The sequence below is a fragment of the Heliconius melpomene genome, chromosome 6 (genome assembly GCF_056956725.1).
Source record: "Heliconius melpomene rosina isolate 202511_hmr_F chromosome 6, ASM5695672v1, whole genome shotgun sequence".
Lineage (NCBI taxonomy): Eukaryota > Metazoa > Arthropoda > Insecta > Lepidoptera > Nymphalidae > Heliconius > Heliconius melpomene.
The window spans coordinates 11,343,745-11,363,933 of record NC_140394.1 but is presented as its reverse complement, the minus strand read 5'-3'; the positions used below and the strand labels follow the sequence as shown (position 1 = coordinate 11,363,933).

The following is a 20,189-nucleotide window of genomic DNA, read 5'->3' as shown; positions in this document are numbered from 1 at the left end:
ATTAACATTTAGTTTTTTATCTGTTATAAATTTTATTTATGATTGTGACATAATAAAAGGCGGTATATTATATTTAAAACATACAAGTATTTTTTTTACATTTTAATACATAAGTAATATAAAGACTAAAGTTTCAATTTAAATAGCTTATAGTTTTGGAGTTAAAATATAACATTGAAAGTATATCTTTAGTTTTATTTCTTTGCTTACAACTAGCTATGACATTGTTGTAATTTTATAGTTTAACTGCCTTTTTCCTGTGGTTATGCTCACGTGGTAAAATGGAACATAAAATAAAACATGACAAATTATAATAATCTAGATTTTTTATTAAAATTAAACTCAATTTTATTTAGACGTTTTTGCGGAAGACTTCTAACAACTTCTGTCCCAAACTTATTATAATTTAATGCATCATCTATATTAGATATCACTTCATTTTGTACATTAGTACAGTCAATTAATTCTAAATCTTGAGTAGAATTTTCTAGAACTGAATTTTTATTATAATTCTTCTGTTTATCAATTTTCTGTTTCTTATAAGATACCTCAGGGCCTATTATTGTAGTATTTACTTTAGTCAAATTAACATTACTGCATTCAATAACTTCTAAATCTTTAATATAATCTCCTAAAACTTCCTTTTTATTTGAATTTTTATTTAAATTATTTTTTTTATCATTTTTCTGTTTTTTAAAAGGTACCTGAGGTCCTATAATAACAGTATTGACTTCACCCATATTCATTTTGATTGGTTCAATTTTTTCTTCTAAAATTGGCACTGACTTACTAATTTTAGTCTCATTTTTAAGATTTTTTAAACGAAATAACACATTTTCTTGTCTTTTTAGTAATTTTAGTCGAGTTTCTTCAATTGTTTCCATTTCAGGTGCATAAGTTACGTGTAATAAGCCACCATAGAAGTTTTTTGTGTCTAACATTCTTTTAGCGAGTCTTGCTGATTGTATTTTCTCAAATTGAGCATGATATGTATCAGTAAATACTTCAGCAGAATGATTTTTAGATATATTGAATTGTAATAGTTTACCTGTAATATATAAAATATGATTATTAAAACTTAGCACACACAAGCGTCCGATTGTGTGGGTCCGACAGTTGTGGGTTCGATTCCCACTCTGGTAAGAAGGCAACCGCGGCGTTGAATTCCGCTACTAATCACGCGATGTCTCGAGAATTCGGCGGAAAGGAGAAAACGAAAGTGTCGTAATGGAAAGGGAGTGTCTAAACATTAGATTCCCAGCTTCTATATGTGAATACAACGTTAGAATTTTATTATAAAAGCGACTTTGCTTTGTCATAAACTAACGCCAGTTTCCGAATTAGTAAGCAATGTCACGGAAATTACGTGGATAATGGGGAAGAGAGTGTCTTAACACTATTCTGATTTATAAATAATACATTATTTCTTTCTGCCTATCCAGTGTATCATACAACAACATGAAACTAAAGTAAAGTAATAAAAAACTTTAGTTCATATAAGGCAAATTAGTTATTATAAACATAATGTTTTATTTACATTATGTATATTGTAGCATCACACTGTGTCCTACTGTTACACTAAACAATGAAAAGCTAAGTAAAAATATTACTTCATGTTATTCTTTGTAGCTTTGTATTATATAATATACAAGTAACCCATTTCTAATATGTTTCCAAGTCCATTCAGTATTTTTTTGTGAAAGAGGAGCAAACATTCATCCTCACAAATTTTAATATATAAATATAAAAGGATAGTATTACCAAATTTCGAAAATTGAGCCTTAGTCTCTTGCCTCAAAGAGAGTGATGGTACACCAAATATTAAAAGATGGTTGGATTCTTTTGTTATTGAATATACCTGAAAATTTTATTAACTTTTGTTATTATAATTGATAAGAAAGACAGGGGCAGACTTTGATTGACCTTCAGGAAAACAGTATTGGTGGTACTGGAGGAGATCACGTAAAAAGCACGAGGATCTCCCTTTTTGAGGAGGGCATGTATGCGCGAACTCATGACGTTGGAGGTTGACCTGATGTCTTAACTATAAACTTGGGGAGAACCAGAAATTTGCTCATTAATCAGATAACCCATTAATCAGATAACCCATTTATAAAAATCAACAAGTAACTAGAACAAGTAGCCAATGTGATGCAGTGAGACATGTACACTTACAGGTACTGGTAGAATTAGTAGTTAGTAATTTTCATTTCCCTGTTCTGACAAGCAAAAATGTTAAATTAAAAAAAAAGAAGAGAACTGAATGTCGCAACATGGTTCCCTCTGCCTATTACATGATTAAATAGTTATCTATTTCTCGTCTGATCTTTCTATTATTATTTTATACCTTTACAGCTGTAAGTTTCCTTCCTTGTCTATAAGGCAGTCTTGTTATACACAAAGTTTTTTGTTCGTGATGCGGTAGTAATATCTTATTTTCCTCCATTTTTACACTACTTAAAGAATATATAATTAATTAGTAAAATATAAAGACGGGGCAAGCTCAAAATTGATATATTGTCATTATTTTGTTTTAAAGTTGCGTAAAAATTGACAATACGAGTATTGTTTATTTTGATGGCTTATGTCAATTTTAAATGTCAAAGTCAAGTTAAGCTTTTTATATTGTCACTGAGAATTTAGCAAAGATTATAAGTCATACAGCTTTTCTTAAGACAATTTATTGTAGAGTACGGTATTTGCATTTCTAATTTTTACTTTGACATTGTATCTCCCATGTAGTCTGTAGCTGGGTAGGTAGTCCCACTACCTCCAGTCCTCTCTCTCTATTCCCACGCACTTCCCAACTGTCGGGACATTGCGTGGTTTTTTTTATTACCAGAGCGAAAAAATAATTTATTCCCCCTCATGGGAACTCGTCACTTTTTCTTTGGCGCTGTGTCGCCACGACGATGATTATATTTCCGTTTGTCGAGATCATTTTTCTCATGAAATTTAAACTAAAGTTGCTATAATCAAACTCGTGGATCAAAAAATACACATGTCATCATTATGTCGTTTATTTTCACATGTTAGGATATTTTCCGTATTACAGATATCCCACTCGAAATAGTTTATTTCATTTCCTCACTCTGGTGGGCGCGGCGTTGAGTTTACCCACTTAACAGGCAATATCTCAAAAATTAGGTTAAGTGGGGAAAGTAGTGTCTTAACACTATTTTCTTTCTGCTTACTCTGCTATGCGGGAAAGTGTAAATGAAACAAAACATGTCAAAATAAGTTATATTAGTATAATAACAATAAAAAAGGAAACATTTTAAAAGTACGATAAAATGCAATATTTACAATTTTTAAAAGTTTTTATATTTTATGGAATAAAGTATACCATACAATAAGTTCATCCTACTTAAAAACGTGAAAGTTTGTGAGGATGTATGTTTGTTCTATTTTTACGCAAAAACTACTGAACGGATTTAAATGAAAGTTACAGTAATATAGCTTATAGATCAGAATAACACATAGGCTGCAATTTATGTAAACATGTTGTTATTTGGCTATAAAAAACCAACACGATGAAGCGGTCAAAGCCTTGTTTGGAATGCTAGTAATAAATATCGGAATAAAATATTAAAAGGTAGTTTAGTTTTCGCGATTTTCGAACAGTATTTAAATGAATGTTAATATTATAACCACTCGTTGTGCATGATATATTCTAAAGAATCTTACAGTTCGAACTATCAGTTCCCGAGATTAGAGCATTGACCCAAACAAACTTTTCAGTTTTATAATATTCAATACATAAAGGTTTATTATTATTAAACCTATAAATATTTATTTTTAATATTTGTGTGGTATTTACAGTTTAAAATTTATTATAAATGATATCTTTTCTTTATACTGTCGATTATCCGGATTTTCGTTTATCCGAATACTTAATGAGGTTGCCAGTGTATTAAAAAAATTGTACGTTAAAATTGTATAGATGAATATATATTATTATCTGTTTATTATATATTTCAACTTTTTTCTCCATAATTCTCTGTCTTCATGTCATTTAGGCCAAGTTCTTCGTTTTGTTCATACGATCTTTCATAACGAGTTACTTTGAGTCCTGAAATAAAAAAATCTTACTAAATACCTCTTTGTAATGGTTTGGCAGGTTAGCTATAGCTTTTTATAAATAGGTCAAAGCTATACGTTTTAAATGATTTTAACGAATGAATAAGTGAATGAATGAAAAAACGAACAAATTAATGAATGACTTAAAATGTAACGACGTTACCTTCATCATACATCTCGGCATCGTCGTTCAAATTCTGCACATACGAGTTGCCCGCCGGATCGTCCAAAATCAACGTGATAGGACGTTTGCCTTGTAGTACTTCTTCTAATTTGTTTATAAATCTGAAATTATAGAACGCTCACGCTTAGGAAAAACAAAAATCTTAATTTAGAAAACGTAAAAAAAATACATAGCGGTATTTCAACCTGCACGTCCTATTCAACATAAATGTTTTTTATACGTTTTCTCATAGTAGAATATAATACACTTTATTGCATATATAAAAGAAAACACGGACCCACCTTTGCTAACTAACCTTTTAATTTTGTGTTTCTTATATGTTTTTAAGTGCAATAAGAGTATATAGAAAATATAATAATAAATAAAAATATTTTTACATGCAAGCGAGTAAATATAAGCGGCGACGGTTATGGGTTTGATTCCCACTCGGGAGAATAAATTATTTAATATTTTTCTTTTCTCGCTAGGGTTACGGGGCAAAGCGTGGCGTTGAGTTCCTTTACTCAACACGTAATGTATTTTACATTCGACGGAAAATAGGCATCTCTTAACACTAGATTTCCTCCGCCTACCCTGCTATATTTGGGATAAAACGTAAAAGTATAAAAGATAAATAAACTCACTCATCCATCCTATCCTTAGCTATATGAGGGGCGTCGCCCTGCAACGCCGGGGCGTCGGCCAATTGCTCAAGGGAAGCTCTCACGAGGCCCTCGGCGGTGGAAAACCGTCCTCCTAACGCGTGGCCCCCTACTTCCAACTCTAACTCCGGTATCGACATGCTACATGTCTCAGACTGTAACATAAAAACGAGATTTTGATGGATTTTGATAATTTTTATAGGAATCTCTAATATTTTGAGGCCGTGGTTGTAGGTTGGATTGCCACTCATGGATTATGAATTTTGATAGACACTCGTGGGTTTGGGAAGATTTTGAATATGCGTTTGTATTATTAAGGTAACGCGACAGTTGTGGGTTTTATTCTCATACCTATTCCGCTATATGCGGAAGTTTATCAAACAATTGACAAATTATCGTTTAAATTTTGTCAATCATTTTATTTAAATACTAGCGGACCCGGCTTCTCCCGCTTGAACTACATGAATATTTATTAAATGTAGGTATGAATAAATAAAGAAAATATAAGCCTAAGTAATCAAAATAAGCCGAAAAAGAATAATAAGTAGACTCAAATTGGGGATATAAAGTTCTTAATATTAGAAAAAATACCTGAGTAATTGAAGTGAACAAACAAAATAAGTAAAAGTAAGTAAAGAAAATTCTTAATACTGCAAATAACAAGCACACCTTTAGTATATCTCTTGAGAAGTCTTCTTTAGTAGCAATTCTGACTTCGAATCTAACACCCTTGTCTTCTATACCACCGCCGGATTTCACCTAAAATATTTAAAAAATAATTTCACTAAGTTTCACGCTTTATCCGCGTATAGCAGGGCGTATACAGGGGACTAGTATTGAGATACTCCAATCCCTACTTTCTGCCAAATTCTCGAGACATTTCTTGTTGAATGGCGGAACTTACTGCTGCGCTTTGACTTTTTGCCAAGGCGAGGAATTAAAAATATATAAAATATTGTTGTTGTAATATATTTTTTTCTTTATTGTTCACTAAATAATAGTTTTATGGCTAATTTGGTCTCCATTTGGAATAATGGTTATATTTTTATCTATTTACCCGCTCTCGTATTTTTTTTATGGAAAGGACAAGGCAAACGAGCGTTCGGGTCACTTGATGGTAAGTGATCACGGCCATACAGCCAGAGGAGCTACAAGTGCGTTGCCGGCCTTTAAGGTGAATAGGCCTTTAAGGCCATAGACGGGCTTTTTAAAGGTACCCATATCATATCGACCTGAAAATACTGGCGCGGGTAGGCCTTTCCTCAGTTCCATGACGCGTGGAACGAAGTTTAACACGTAATATCTCGAAAATTCGTTGAGGCGTGAGGAACGAAGTGCTTTAACAGTTTCCTCTGCCTACACTTCTATATGCGCGATACAGGGTTAAACAAAAATATGTTATTATTCCATTAATAAACAAATTACCATATTAATTCTAAATAATTCGCTCATTCTTATATTTATCATAATATGTTGACCTAATTTTTATATGTCAAAGTACATGTTCCTAAGTAGTAAAACATTAAAAAACATATGACAATTATAACATTGCGGAATTTGAATCCATTCCTATCATTTATAATCACTTACTTCATTAGTACGGTGTCCGCAAGCGTCACACACCGTAGCCATTATTACAACTTCTTTAAAATGTGGAATATCTACAAAGAAAAATATCTAATTAATTTTCAGGTTTAGTAGCATTTTAATGTTATAATCTATATCATAAATAAAGTTAAAATATTAGTTAAATACGTTTTGAGTTAAATACTTTTTTAGAAACATATCACAATTATTGTGAGTATAGTTCGATGTTATACCATCTATCTGAAAAAGCAAAACACGGCGTTAGCGAATTATTTTAATTTTCTCAGAAAAACGATTTTAATTATTTTATTTGAAAGACGGGAATAGTGTCCTAACACTAGATTTTCTCGGCTTATCCTGCTATATGTGGGATACTAACAAACAAAATTTAATTTGAAGTTCCAACCCTTCAAAATAAAACTCACTCGTAATCTTCATATTTGTATCAGCTGGTGCATTACAATCTGGACAATTGGTTCTAAACTGTAACACTTCATCCGCCGCAAGACGGTCGAAAGAGCCCTGAGCGGGGTCCGCTGGGGTTAGGGCTCCGGGGAGGGAAACCTGGGCAAAGAGGGATTATGTGGAATTATTAAATGGAATAAAACTTGGAAAATATATATTTCTTTATTTAAAAGTAACTTTTGGTTCTTTGAATCAATGTTAGTTAAATCACCTTTTTATATTATTTATTTTATTGGGTGATAACCAAATATACAAATTAACAGTACAAGATTATATCTTTCAATTTTCATTTTAACAGAGTCTGAACATACAATGGTTATGAGTTCAATATCCAATTAATCAATTCAAAATCTTTCAAATTAACTAATTATGATAATTTAGAATTGTACTTATTATTAATAGAATAAATCGTCGGAAAGTGGGAAGCGGAGTATGTTAACACAAGTTTCCTTCTGCCTACCCTGATGTTTGCGGGACACAGCGTGAAGCTGACTTATTATTAATGGTGCAACAAAATTATTTAAAATAAAATCAACTATAACATCATATAATACAATTTTATCAAAAAAATTATGTCTATACTAATAATACTAACTTCTTCTTGCATATAAATCCCAAGTGTATGATTTTGTTCCTTACTCCTTTTGAATTCACTTCTATCACATCGAGTATCCTTTTTTGGTGCTTCAGGATTTTCAATAAAACAATTGCCTGTTGACAAAATTATCTATATATATCAGGGTCTTTACATATGAAAATAGTGTATTGCATAGCATACATAAAGTCGAATTTTTTTTTTATATAATATTGTTATTTATGCATGAAACACAAATACATGTGTAAATAGATATGTGCTTGACTCTTTGTATGTATATTGTCTTTAAATTGACAATGTTTTGATTAGTACAAGAAAGACCAGATTAGTGAATAAATAATTGTGGAGTTCAAATGGCTGAAGCTGCGAGCGGGTCGCTAGTTGTAAATACATATTGTTACATAAGCCTCTCACAACGCCGGCGTGGCGCCGGCGGCAGTTGCCGGTTATCGGCGCGAGGGCGAGGGGCGAAAATGGACGGCAGGCATGGCCAGCGGTCACGATGACAGCTCTCTTTCCGTCCAGCACCCATCGACAGCGCACTCATTTTAAATTAATTAAAATAATTGAATATACAGTTCAACCGAGATTAGTTCTTTCAATTAAACCCAAACACATATAATTGACCGGCTATCGGCAAGAGGGCGAGGGGCGGAAATGGACGGCAGGCATGGCCAGTGGTCACAATGACAGCTCTCTTGCCGTCCAGCATCCATCGACAGGGCACTCACTTTAAATTAATTTAAATAATTGAATATACAGTTCAACCGAGAGTAGTTCTTTCAATTGTACCCAAACACATATAATTGACCGAATTTGAATACGCAGTTCTATTATATGCATATTAAAAAGAAAATGTGTATCAATGTGATAAAAAAATACAAATATACCACTAATATCCTCCAATTCCAAGGTCCATGATTTTCCATTTCTCAATTCCTGGAGTCGGAGCACAAAGGCATCTATCTGATCTGCATCTTGGGGATGCTGAGTTCTTCTTAGTTCCTGATCTTGGGTCAGACCTGATATTGCCCTTTGGACTATACCTTCGACTGTTGTCACTTCTAAAATATATAAAAATTACCAATAATAGCAAAAAGAATACTATTTTTGAGGTTGTAATGGCGCAGTGGGACAGAGTTTGACGAGATGACAAGTGTTTGTAATCAATTAGAAACAAGGTGTCGAGGTCCACCATCCAGCACACAAAAACTGTTTTAAAAAAAATTAGAACTAACCTCCTTTCTGACTTTGTGCTGGTATTTCAAAATCCAAGTCAGGTATCCTCACTGCCGTGTAATCACTTTTAACTATTTGCCTATTAAGATCTATAGCTTCTTCTATGCGTAGTTTCCATCTAAAAAAAAGTTATAGTTAGATTATCTATATTAATATTATGAAGTAGAAGAGTTTGTTTCGTTGAATGCATTAATCTTAGGAACTGTTGTTCTGAATTGAATGATTTTGTGTTGGATTGTCCATTCATTAAATTCAGGTTCTATTACTTAATTCATGTTAATTGTTTTAACATAAGTCAGTGTAGCCATAGGTAATAGCTACTTATATAATATAAAGAATATTATATTATATATTATTTGTGACTGTGAAACACAATGATAATATTTAAATTAGTTTTATTTATCCTTAAGATCTAACATTGGATGACCGTTTCAATGAATGAGAATGTCTTATTGAATAGTAAATTAATATTTATTAAATTGTATTTGCAATGACTTTCCACTGAATTTTCTTACAATGAGATAAATCTTATAGAGAATTAAATAAATTTATAATAATTACAATTCACTGTAATATTATTTTTTTATGAAAACTCACTTTCATTGAAATATTTCTTTATATTCTCTCAATTGATTGTTTATGAAACAGTAAAAAAATATTAATTACCTGACACCCATTTCAGCAAATGCACCACCAGGTTGAATCTCATTATTTTCAAATCCACACTCTTCACAGGAGAATGACATGATGACCACATTTTTGTAATATGGTATTCTTGTCAATAAGAGTCTTGTAATACCCTGTAATAAATTATATTAAAGGTTATTAACAGTTGAAACCACTTGCTCTATAAATGACAGTTAAGAATCCTTTTAGATTTGTGGAAATTAATTATAATTATTTACTTTCTTTGCCAATGAGACAAAGCATGGTGTTGAATTCCACCACTAAGTATGAAATATCTTAAAAATTTTGCAATACATGTTTAGGGAATGGAGTGTTTGAACACTGGGTTTTTTTGCTTAAGGGATGTCTGCTATATGAGATGAGATTATATTTATTACATTATAAAGATAAATATATCTTAAATACAGTCTCAACAATATTCTCACTCAATTTACTTATTAGTAAAGACGCTATACGATAAAAAGATTTATATTTAAATAATATTTAACAAGACTGTTAAGAAACCGGTAAAATGATTAAATATAGGTTATAATCATATTAACCTTAAATATCTAACAACAAAATTCAATACAAAATATCTTGTTAATCTCAAAATACATATAAATTTCAGCTATATATATACAATCTCCGACATTTACCATTAAACATGAAATATAAATTAGTATTTCTCGAAAAATCTTGAAGTATTCTAGAAAACTCACATTGGCGTGACAATTAACGCAGAAAGACTCAATCTCCGTCACTTCAGGATCAGGATCTTCAGCCGTAAGGTCTCTGAATAACGGTTTTTGGTCTTCACTTGCCATTTTAATAGAAAAAATAATAAATTTAAAAAATCAATCAACTATAAAACAACCCAGTACTCCAGTATGTTTTCTAGAATGACAATGACATGACAGAACTTAAAGATATGACAGGAGAAGTATTGGCAGCTGTCAATTTATTATTATTTCATAGACAATATAATTGTTTTATTATTCATATGGCAGAGTGTATTAAGTATTCAGCCTGTTCAGCTTTATTGTTTTTTTCCTTATGAATTATACATTTTTGTATATCAGCGAATTAGTTTAATATGTATCAGTTAAAAAAATGGCACAATATATTTTATAGTTTCATATTATTTTCTTAGTTTTATGTAATAGCTTCAAATGTACTTTATTGTAAACGACTTCATTTTTATTTCCAAATCAATGTATTAAATTCAACCATTTTATCTCCTGAAAACAATTTTAAAAGCATTTAAATTTACTCAATAAATGTACATAATTATTCAAAAACTTAACTTTGGCCTCAGAAATGATGTCACTTTTAAGAAATAAACAACCTTGGAAATAGACGAAGGTAGTCATGACGTCATCCTTATATTTTCGTCGATTAGTCGATGGGAATAATGCGGCCAATTTAAAAATATAGTAATCGTGGTGTACTATAACCTTAATGAATTACTTTTGAATTTAGTTACCTTATTATAAGAGGCTAATACGGATAAATTAAATAGACGCTACTTTATTTAAATGTTTAAGGGATTGAACAACATTTTTATTTTATATCTTTTCCTTGATAATTCGCGCCCAATGATTTCATTTTTTAAATATTAGTCTTAAGAAGACCACGACGAAGAGTGTTTGTACTTAAAATTATTAACAATTATCAAATAATAATATTTTTGTTTATTTTTGTGTTTCAGTAGGATTTACTATTTTATAGGTGAGTTTATTAAATTCGTTGCTTTAATATTATAATCACAGGATTTAATTTCTAAAATATTAAAAAACGTACATACTATATATACATATCTTCGGTATTACAATGTTTTGGACTAAAAGTTAAATATTTATAATATTAGGGATATTATTTAAAGTTTTATTTATTTTCACGTTTTGTCGGGGAGTTTGCTTGTAGCATAATTATTTTGGGTACGTACCTTATTAGTGAAATTTTCGTTTTCAAAATACATATATTGTTAATTCTTTATGTTAGACATTTTGAGAAGATACGGTGTTAGGTTCCACTCTGTCACGTTATAATAAATAATGAAAAAGGTACACTCATCTGCTTACACTAATTATATTATAGCTAAATTATACAAAATATTTATATAAATTGTATGTATTTCTGCTGTATATACTATATTACTGCAAAGTTTCATCTAAATCCGTTCGTAGTTCTAACAAACAATCCATCCATCCATTAAGAAGAAAGAATTGTACATACGTCGGTAATGGGTTCAATTACTTCACAGGAGATTGTAATTCAATGATTTCTACTTTTTATTAAAAATTAGATTTTAGTTCAATACTAAAATGTATATAGAAATATTAATGAAATTAAAATATGTATATTTATATTAATTAGCTGAATAGTTTGTTTGAACGTTGCACTCATCTCAGGAACTAACAAGTACTGGTTCAAGATGAAAAAATATTTTTGTGTGTAATGTATAGTTTTAATTTGTAAATTTATAGGCTATATTACATCACGTTAAAAGCCTAAATGAACCCTACTACACCTGCTTAGAGTTACCTCCCGCACTTAGAATGTGTCTCATGTGTCAAATACTACGAGACCACGAGTAGTTATTTCCACTCTAGCACGCAAGCCAGCAGAGACGCAAGCTGCAGCATAAAAACTAGTTACCTATATAAATACTTCCATAAATGTATTACAACATTTAATGACATAATGAAATCTGAAACGTGCGCTACTTATTGGAATGACATCACGTTATATTTACTTGCAGTTTCTCACTCTAACAAGATATAGGCAAGAAAAGTTCCGCCATTCGACACAATATGTCTCACAAAACGAAGTGGAAAGCGGGGAACCCAGTGTCTTAACATTAGGTTTACTTTGCCTATCTCGCTATGTGCGGGATACAGCGTGAATAACAAAACACTTTTGTCATATTATAATATAATTACATATAGGTATATACAGACAAAACTCATAACTATCATTTATAAGTCGTTTATCTTTTAAACTATATAACACGTTAGTTTTTATATAACCTATAGTTAAGAAGGTATAGTCGAATAATCATGTGACAAGTTTTGTCTAAGAAAACGATGTTTGTATTCATTCGTATGAACATACATATTCTATATGTACGTATGTTACGACATACATACATCGTGACTTCGAAATTGTGTGTGTAAATGTCTCTTATAAGTAAACATTTTTATAGCTTATCGACGGTTGTGGATTCAATCTTAATTCTGAAGAATGAGTATATTTAAATTATTTTCATTTCGCCGGTCTGATAGAGAAAGCGCGGCGTTGACACCCGCCATGCAATATCTCGCAAATTATGCATTGCGTGTTGAAGTGTCTTAACACAATATTCCTTCTGCCTACCCTGCTATATGCGGGATACATCGTGAAGCATTACGGAGCATTAAACTTAAACGTAGAAATGGCACGATTCCAACTGTGTATATTACTCATCTTAGTAACAAATATTATCCCTATCATCTAGTTCTAGGATATTTTTAGGATTCCGTACCTATTAAAGAAAAAAGGAACCCTTATAAGATTAGTTCATCCGTCCGTCTGTCTGTCTGTCAAAAGTCTTTATCTCCCTAACGCTTGGACATATCGAGTGAAATCCAAAATATATACTCTTCTTTCCCTTGATTTCCTGAAAAAATCGTATTTCTACATTTACAAAAAAAAAAAGATATGCCCGCTTATTATGAGAATAACATATAGAATAAAATTTATGGAAGTATTTCGTAAATTTTAGTATATGTATACGCCAAGAAGTAAAGCAGACCGCGCGTGGGTCGCTAATATGTAGGTATATACATATTTTTTTAAGCTGTTTTTTTAAAATAAATATTGTACTGAAGGAACTCAACGATGCGTTTTTTTACAAGAGTAACGGACCTCAAAGCCTCAGACCGTGTGACCTCAGTGCAAGGACATTAATATTCATTCATTCATTCATTCATTCCCCCGAGTGGGAATCAAACCCACACCGTCATACAGTCACACACTATGCCGCGGGGCCACGACGGCCTCAGACATTTTCTTGACACAATATATTTAGCCAAGTGTGAGTTAATAATAATATCAATTACGTCATAGATTTGTATGAAATCATCGAAAATTGTTTAAATTCATATAGGTACTTAGGTACCTAACTGTTTGTACATCTCTGACATTTGACTTTACAGAGCAGTAATTGTTATTAATTAATATATAACATTGTTATTAATTAATATAATATTTCTATAGATGTTTTTCTTTTTCACGCTGTATCCCGCATGTAGAAAGATAGGTAGAGGGAGAGTAGTATTAAGACATTCCGCTTCTCACTGTCCGCCCCATTCTAGAGACATTGCGGGTTAAGTGGGGAACTCAACGCCGCGCTTTGCTTAAAAGAAATTAAAATATTGAATATTTCATTTTCTCAAGTGCCCATAATCGTCATGTACAACAATACCTACCTTGTACTGCTGCCCTAAAAATATTAATGTAATAATAAATCTTTCTTGTCACTTGGTCTTAATGAATTTACATTTAAAAATAAACCAGTGGCAAATATAGGAAATGCGGAGAAATCAACAAAAAATCGGTTTCACCTCATTCTAAAGTTCAACGACTTTGAAATACAAATATTTGTATAAGTTTTTGAGACATCCATTATAATTGTAATCTGGAAAAGATATGAAAAGTATTTCTTATATGTACATTTCATATTAAAATATTAGGAAAGTAGTCAGAGGGAATTTAGTGCTAAAACACTGTTTCATTTTCGATACATTACGTGTTGAACGGCGAAACTCAACGCCGCACTTTGTCTTTGTTACCAAATAGAAGAAATAAATTCTTTGTCCCGCAAGCAGTAACGAAACCTACCACCATCGCATTGACAGTCCGTGGCTGTGCTACTGTGCCACAATCCCTAATTATTAATAATATATTTCTTCTTTTCAGAATAATGGGCAAAGACGAGAAAGAAGATTCCGGTTTCGGTTTCAAAGACAAGGCCAAAGCGGAAGAAACTTTGAGACTGTTGGAAAAACATGATCCTAATTACAGAAGGCTGACTGTTAGAGGTCTGTTGGGGAGAGCTAAGAGAGTATTGTCGAGTAAGTATAAATAATAATTAAGTAAAGTTGAAATGGAAATGAAGGTTTTTTACCGACATCAAAAGTAGGGGGTTGGTCCTAAATAACAAGAAACGGAACTCTTATAATTCCCTCATATCGATCGATCCGTCCATCCGTTTGGTTGAAATTTGTAAGAAATTGAAATGTGGGTAGGTGTATTTTATATTTATAAATTGTTACAAATTATTATTATAGTTAAATATTAAAAAATACCTATATCAAGGGTAGAACTCCATAATTATGTGTAACTAAGAGATGAAAAAAAATTGAGATCGAGAATAGAGCAGAGTAACAGCGAGCCGCGTGTGTTGTATGACATAATGATGTTTAAAGTCGCAAGCCTGTGCTTCTGCGCCATGGCTGGCCTCAGGTAGCTGACAAAGTTATTTAATTAGAGATACCTACCAATAATTACCCTCCCCCCCATTCCAACTATGGAGGAGAAAATTGTAAGTGAAGTGGAGTTATAAAATTTTATAAAAATTTCATAACTCCACTTCACTTACAATTTTCTCGAAAATTGGGGTCATAGTTTAGGAGAAATGATTAAAAAAACCTACATAAACCTTTTGTTCAATTTTTACAGTGACAAAAGCAGAAGATAAAATAAAGAATATAAAAGAAGCTATGCAAGTATTTGAGGACTGGCTCGCGGACTTAGAGAAAAACAAAGAAAAGAAATCGGAGAAAAAAGAAAGTAAGAAGGAAAAGAAACAGGAGGAGGAGAACAATGATAACGATAAGGTATTTTAATTAATGAATGTTTGAAATGTTTTGAATCGTCCAATGAACACAACGTTACCAGCGTAAGCCAACTCGTCAGGCAGTCGTGGGCGTAGGAATACATGGGGCCGAGTTGTCCGTGCCCACCCCAGAGTAGTCTGGTGCTCAACTCTGAAATTTTTATAAAAAAAAATTAAACAAGAAACTCAACAGTGCTGTTTTCACTATTATTGTCATAATTTTATTATTCTTTACATTGCCATTGATAGTTATCCTGCATGAGGTTCATTCTAATAAATGTTCCTGAACAGATTCATAGGCCTTAAACTAACCTATCCATTACCTATTAATGGTTTGACATTTAATTTAAATTTATGTAGTAGCGAATTATTATTTATTTTTTCTAGGAATCAAGCTCAGATGTAGAAATGGATGACAAATCGAAAGAAAAGGAAAAAGATAAAGAAGAAAAGAAGGAGTTACCTCCAGATACTGTGCCTGGGTTAGGTTTCAAAGACAAGGTTAGTTTTTTTCCTTTTCACCCTCTGAAGAAAACAAAACGATTTAACACTAAGTCCTCTTTGTTTTAGCAACAAAAAAAAGGGATACAGCGTGATGCTGAAAAAAAACAGGAATTCTTTAATTTTTTTAATTTTCTTAATATTTTTTAGGACGCAGCAGACAATACATTAAAAGAGTTAGAAGGTAGAGATCCAGATTATCAAAAATTGGCTGTCAAAGGTCTTATAGGCAGAGCGAAGAGAGTATTAACTTGTAAGTTTAAAGTTTTTTATTATTTCCAGATTCAAGATATAATTTATTTATTTAAATATTATACTTTTACAAACACTTTTGAACTATTGATGTGTGTGCTGTATTTTGAATAAACACAAATGTTACACAAATATATAATTAAAATGAATATATTCTAAACACAAACTCTTTCAAAACAAACAAACAAACTTTCTCTGGCACAAAGTGTGACAGTAAAATCGACTGGTTGTGAGTTCGATCCCCACTCGAGGAGATAAACTATTTATATTTTCATTTCTTCGCTCTGAGTTCGCCACTCAACACGCAATGCCTCCATAACTCGGTGGAAAGTGGGGAACGGAGTGTCGTAACACTAGGTTCCCTCTGCCTACCCTGCCGTGTGCGGGTTGCAGCGTGAAGCTAATTTTGATTTTGACGGATTTGAATCTGCTGTAATCGAAATGCATTTGACCACCTTCTTTTATAAAAGTCAGTTAATATCTTCCAGTTAATATCTTCCTTCATATTGATTTTTTTTTAAATAAAAATGTGTTTTTAAGGCACAAGAGACGAAACGAAACTGTCAAACATAAAAGAAGCAATATCTATCTTCGACAAATTCTTAGACGACTTTGATACAATGCATTTGAGTAAACAAAATAACCCTTATTTAAGTTTAAATATTGTCAAGAGCTGTGTAAGAATTGATGAACAGACGAACATAATTACGGAACAACAAGTAAGTATATAAATTACTAATTATTTTTAATTTACTTATTTATATTTAACACTATATATTTTATGTAACAGTTATATGAAAAGTTAATAGAAAAAATATATGTTTAATTAATTAATACAATATTCATATTTAGAGAGTAAGCTAAGTCATGATTAATCTATTTCTATCTATTCTATCTATTCAATCTGGGGAATGATTTATTTGTTTAGCTTCATGGTGTATCACTACATAGCAGGGTAGGCAAAGGGAGCCTGGCAACCTATTGTTAAGACATTCTGTTCCCACTAAGACACTTCTGTTCCTCATTTTTCGCCGAATTCTAGAGGCATTGCGTGTTGAGTGGCAGAATGAGTTCCACGCTTTGCCTCATTCCCAGAGCGAGGAAATGAACATATTATATATTTCCCTCCATTGAGTGAGAATAGAACCCATAATCTGTCGCGTTCACATGACACGACTGGCCTCGATATATACCTGTAACCAGATACTAAATGCAACTTCCATAACATCCCGGATTTTAACGTTTATACCCCAAATGAAATTGCAAGTTATATATAAATGTTCTATAATATTCTAGAAAGCATTCATATCAGCGTATGAATCTGTGAACGGAGAGTATAAGCGTCTTCGCACCGTCACAGCGGAGAATGGCAAGACGTGGGACATAGTGAGGAATAACGTGTTGAAGGAATTAAAAGAGAAGGTAATAGATTCGAATATTTTATTCTCAGAGTAGGCAAATTTAGAGGTATTGCGTCTTAAATGGTGGAACTGAACGCTGTGCTGAGTAGCGTGTTTAACTGTGACATAACGACCTCATGCCTTACTTTTCTTATAAGAATAAATAAAACTATACAAAATACGGTCGATGAGTCGTTGGCCGCCCTAAAGCCAATATAATAATTATCTGTAGATTTGATTTTAAGACAGATTTTCTGACTTTTGTTTATTTCTTCCCATCTGCGAGTGAACAATGCGCAAAATTTATAAAGTCTAGCTTCAGAGGAACCACAACTCATCGACCGTACTTTACACCATGTTTCGTCAAATACTCACTATTTAAAAATAATTTTATTCCCAATTAATCCCTCCTAATTAATTCCTCCACAATTAATAATTAATTTTACAAAAAGTACGCAGATACAAATCTATTCAACGACAAAGACGAGCCTACAGCAGAACACTTAGAAATGCTTTTATGGGCATACACACCGGAAGCAGCTAAAATAAAGAAACTTATACCGGAAGTGAAAGAGAATCGTAAAAGAAGACAAGAAGAGAGTGAGGAAGAAAGTCCCAGCAAGAAGAAGAAGGAGTGAGAGATTGGCATTTATATACAAAATTAATAATTATTATTTAAAATCAAAAAATAAAAAAGAGACATTTCGTTTAATTTTGGAAAAACTTATGTGAATCCTTTTTTTTGTTAGTTTCTATTACATAGGTATATGTATGAATATAAACATGTTATATTCATACATATACCTATAATAGGAAAATATAGGAATAATAATAATAATAATAATATAGGAAATATTGTAAAACTCCAGAGATTGTTTGGTTGATCTTACTAAACTCTGGAACTACTGTTACTATAATTAAATAAGGCTAAAGACGATTATAAATTTGATGTAGCCCGCTGTAGCTGTGGTAAGAGTTACTTTCCTATGAAACAATGAGTAGTTATCTCCGTATATAATATTCTAACAGTTTGTACACTGTTAATATCATTTATTACAAGGTTTATACTTATATAATATGTTTATATCACAACAATTAATAATTTAAAATCATAATTTCATTGAAAAAGCTAATAAAAAATTATGTTGGCTCTCCCGTAACTTGTAAATTTTAATATGTTTGACTCCAGTCTCAATTCTCAACAATAACAAACCTATAAAATCTCAAATTAAAATAGTGCTTAAAATGTTATATTTTAAAATATATTTATACATCATTATCATTATTTTAAATAAATGTATTCATTTCATTATGTGGTTTTATTTTCCTAACATTAACGAATAACGTAATAATAATACAAGTAATACTTAGGTACCGTAGCGTTTGGAGCTACGTCAGCGTAGCCAGATTTTCTCTCGGTAAAAAGCGGGATTCTTTAGCCAAAAGCAAGACAAAAAAAATTAAATAATGTAGATTTAATTTATTATGTTTTGACCATTTATTTGAGTTTTAAATAACACTTTCTAATATATTAGATATCAATATAAAAAGTTTTTTAATAGAAAAATGTCACTATACTTAAACGATATTGTTTTGGTTTACCACGTGTGATTCAGTTAAGTCTTCAGAATAATTATAATTAACTTACTTCTTAGTATTTATATGAAATTATTAGTAACTAATTAAAATCTTAAAGTAATAAAAAATATTTCTTTAGGGGCATTTAATTTTTTGTTAAAAAGGAGACGTCCCAAATTGGGACATTTGGCAACGCTGTGCTACGTTCTCTCTGATAAGGCGATAAAGGTGGAATAAAAAAAATAAAGGACAAAAATAATTGACTGACTGTAAACGCGACGGCTGTGGGTTTGAGTGCCAGTCAGGGTCATGGAAATAATTGAAAAATATACATAATTTATTTATATAATATTTAGATATTTAATTTTAATAACACAATATTTCTTCAAATTTAATTTTCCCGGGTTTACAAATTACCATAGATACAACTATGTTTTTTATAATAAAGACATAACTTTTGGTTAAAAATAATAATTTTAGAAGAACTGCCATAAAAGTAACATTAACATTATAAAAATAAATATAAATTTTAAAACAAATATACACTGTATTTATTACTGTCATTAATTATTCATTTTATTTTAAATACTTAAAATAAAATAAATAATTAATCTCTCTTTTATACTCATTACGAAGTTAAGAATTCCGACTCGTTTCTTGCACCGTTTCTTCTCAAGTCTGAGGCAGTACCGCAGTAACTTTAGTGACCCGGTGGTAAATTGTAAATACTTATTTTGAAATAATTTATATTTGGAAAAAGTACTTTTAGAATATTATAAATATATTAAAAAATGATTAATTTGATTTTTTCCATTCGATCGCGACCACAGACATAAAATATTTTCCTAATGTTCTTTGATTTGACATATCGTAAACACCGAGTACAATGAACCCCTTATAATAAATTAATTTATAAATGAAATAGTTATGTACTTGTTAAATTATCAATTAAATGTGTCTTAATATGTGCCATATTTGTGTTTTATATTAGTTTCTAGAGATATTCCATTGTTCACATCTATATACATCGGTATGAAATGAAGTGGGTGTGTGTTCAGTGAAAATAGTGAATTTTACTAGTTTTCTAAGTGAAATATTGTGTAAATACATTTATTTGTTG

At 31.3% G+C, this 20,189-nt stretch overlaps 3 protein-coding genes across 3 annotated transcripts; 1 reads left to right on the top strand and 2 right to left on the bottom strand.

The window, feature by feature from the left end:
* Positions 1–67: 67 nt before the first annotated feature.
* On the bottom strand, positions 68–2,743 carry LOC146538482 (uncharacterized). The gene is made up of 3 exons (XM_085186896.1): positions 2,348–2,743; positions 1,762–1,858; positions 68–1,048 (listed from the first exon to the last, which is right to left on the bottom strand). The coding sequence occupies exons 1-3, from the start codon at positions 2,444–2,446 to the stop codon at positions 309–311; spliced, it is 936 nt and encodes a 311-aa protein (XP_085043022.1). The 5' UTR covers positions 2,447–2,743; the 3' UTR covers positions 68–308.
* Positions 2,744–3,229: 486 nt separating this feature from the next.
* Zpr1 (zinc finger protein Zpr1) lies at positions 3,230–10,385 on the bottom strand. The gene is made up of 11 exons (XM_085186894.1): positions 10,180–10,385; positions 9,458–9,591; positions 8,791–8,909; positions 8,443–8,616; positions 7,553–7,668; positions 6,918–7,056; positions 6,496–6,566; positions 5,575–5,664; positions 4,888–5,060; positions 4,244–4,365; positions 3,230–4,072 (listed from the first exon to the last, which is right to left on the bottom strand). Exons 1-11 carry the CDS (start codon positions 10,282–10,284, stop codon positions 3,978–3,980), a joined length of 1,338 nt encoding a protein of 445 aa, XP_085043020.1. The 5' UTR covers positions 10,285–10,385; the 3' UTR covers positions 3,230–3,977.
* A 632-nt stretch (positions 10,386–11,017) lies between these two features.
* LOC146538480 (uncharacterized) lies at positions 11,018–18,648 on the top strand. Its single transcript, XM_085186892.1, has 8 exons — positions 11,018–11,188; positions 14,420–14,574; positions 15,182–15,339; positions 15,726–15,839; positions 15,990–16,092; positions 16,632–16,810; positions 17,388–17,513; positions 17,944–18,648. The coding sequence occupies exons 2-8, from the start codon at positions 14,424–14,426 to the stop codon at positions 18,127–18,129; spliced, it is 1,017 nt and encodes a 338-aa protein (XP_085043018.1). The 5' UTR covers positions 11,018–11,188; positions 14,420–14,423; the 3' UTR covers positions 18,130–18,648.
* Positions 18,649–20,189: the final 1,541 nt, after the last annotated feature.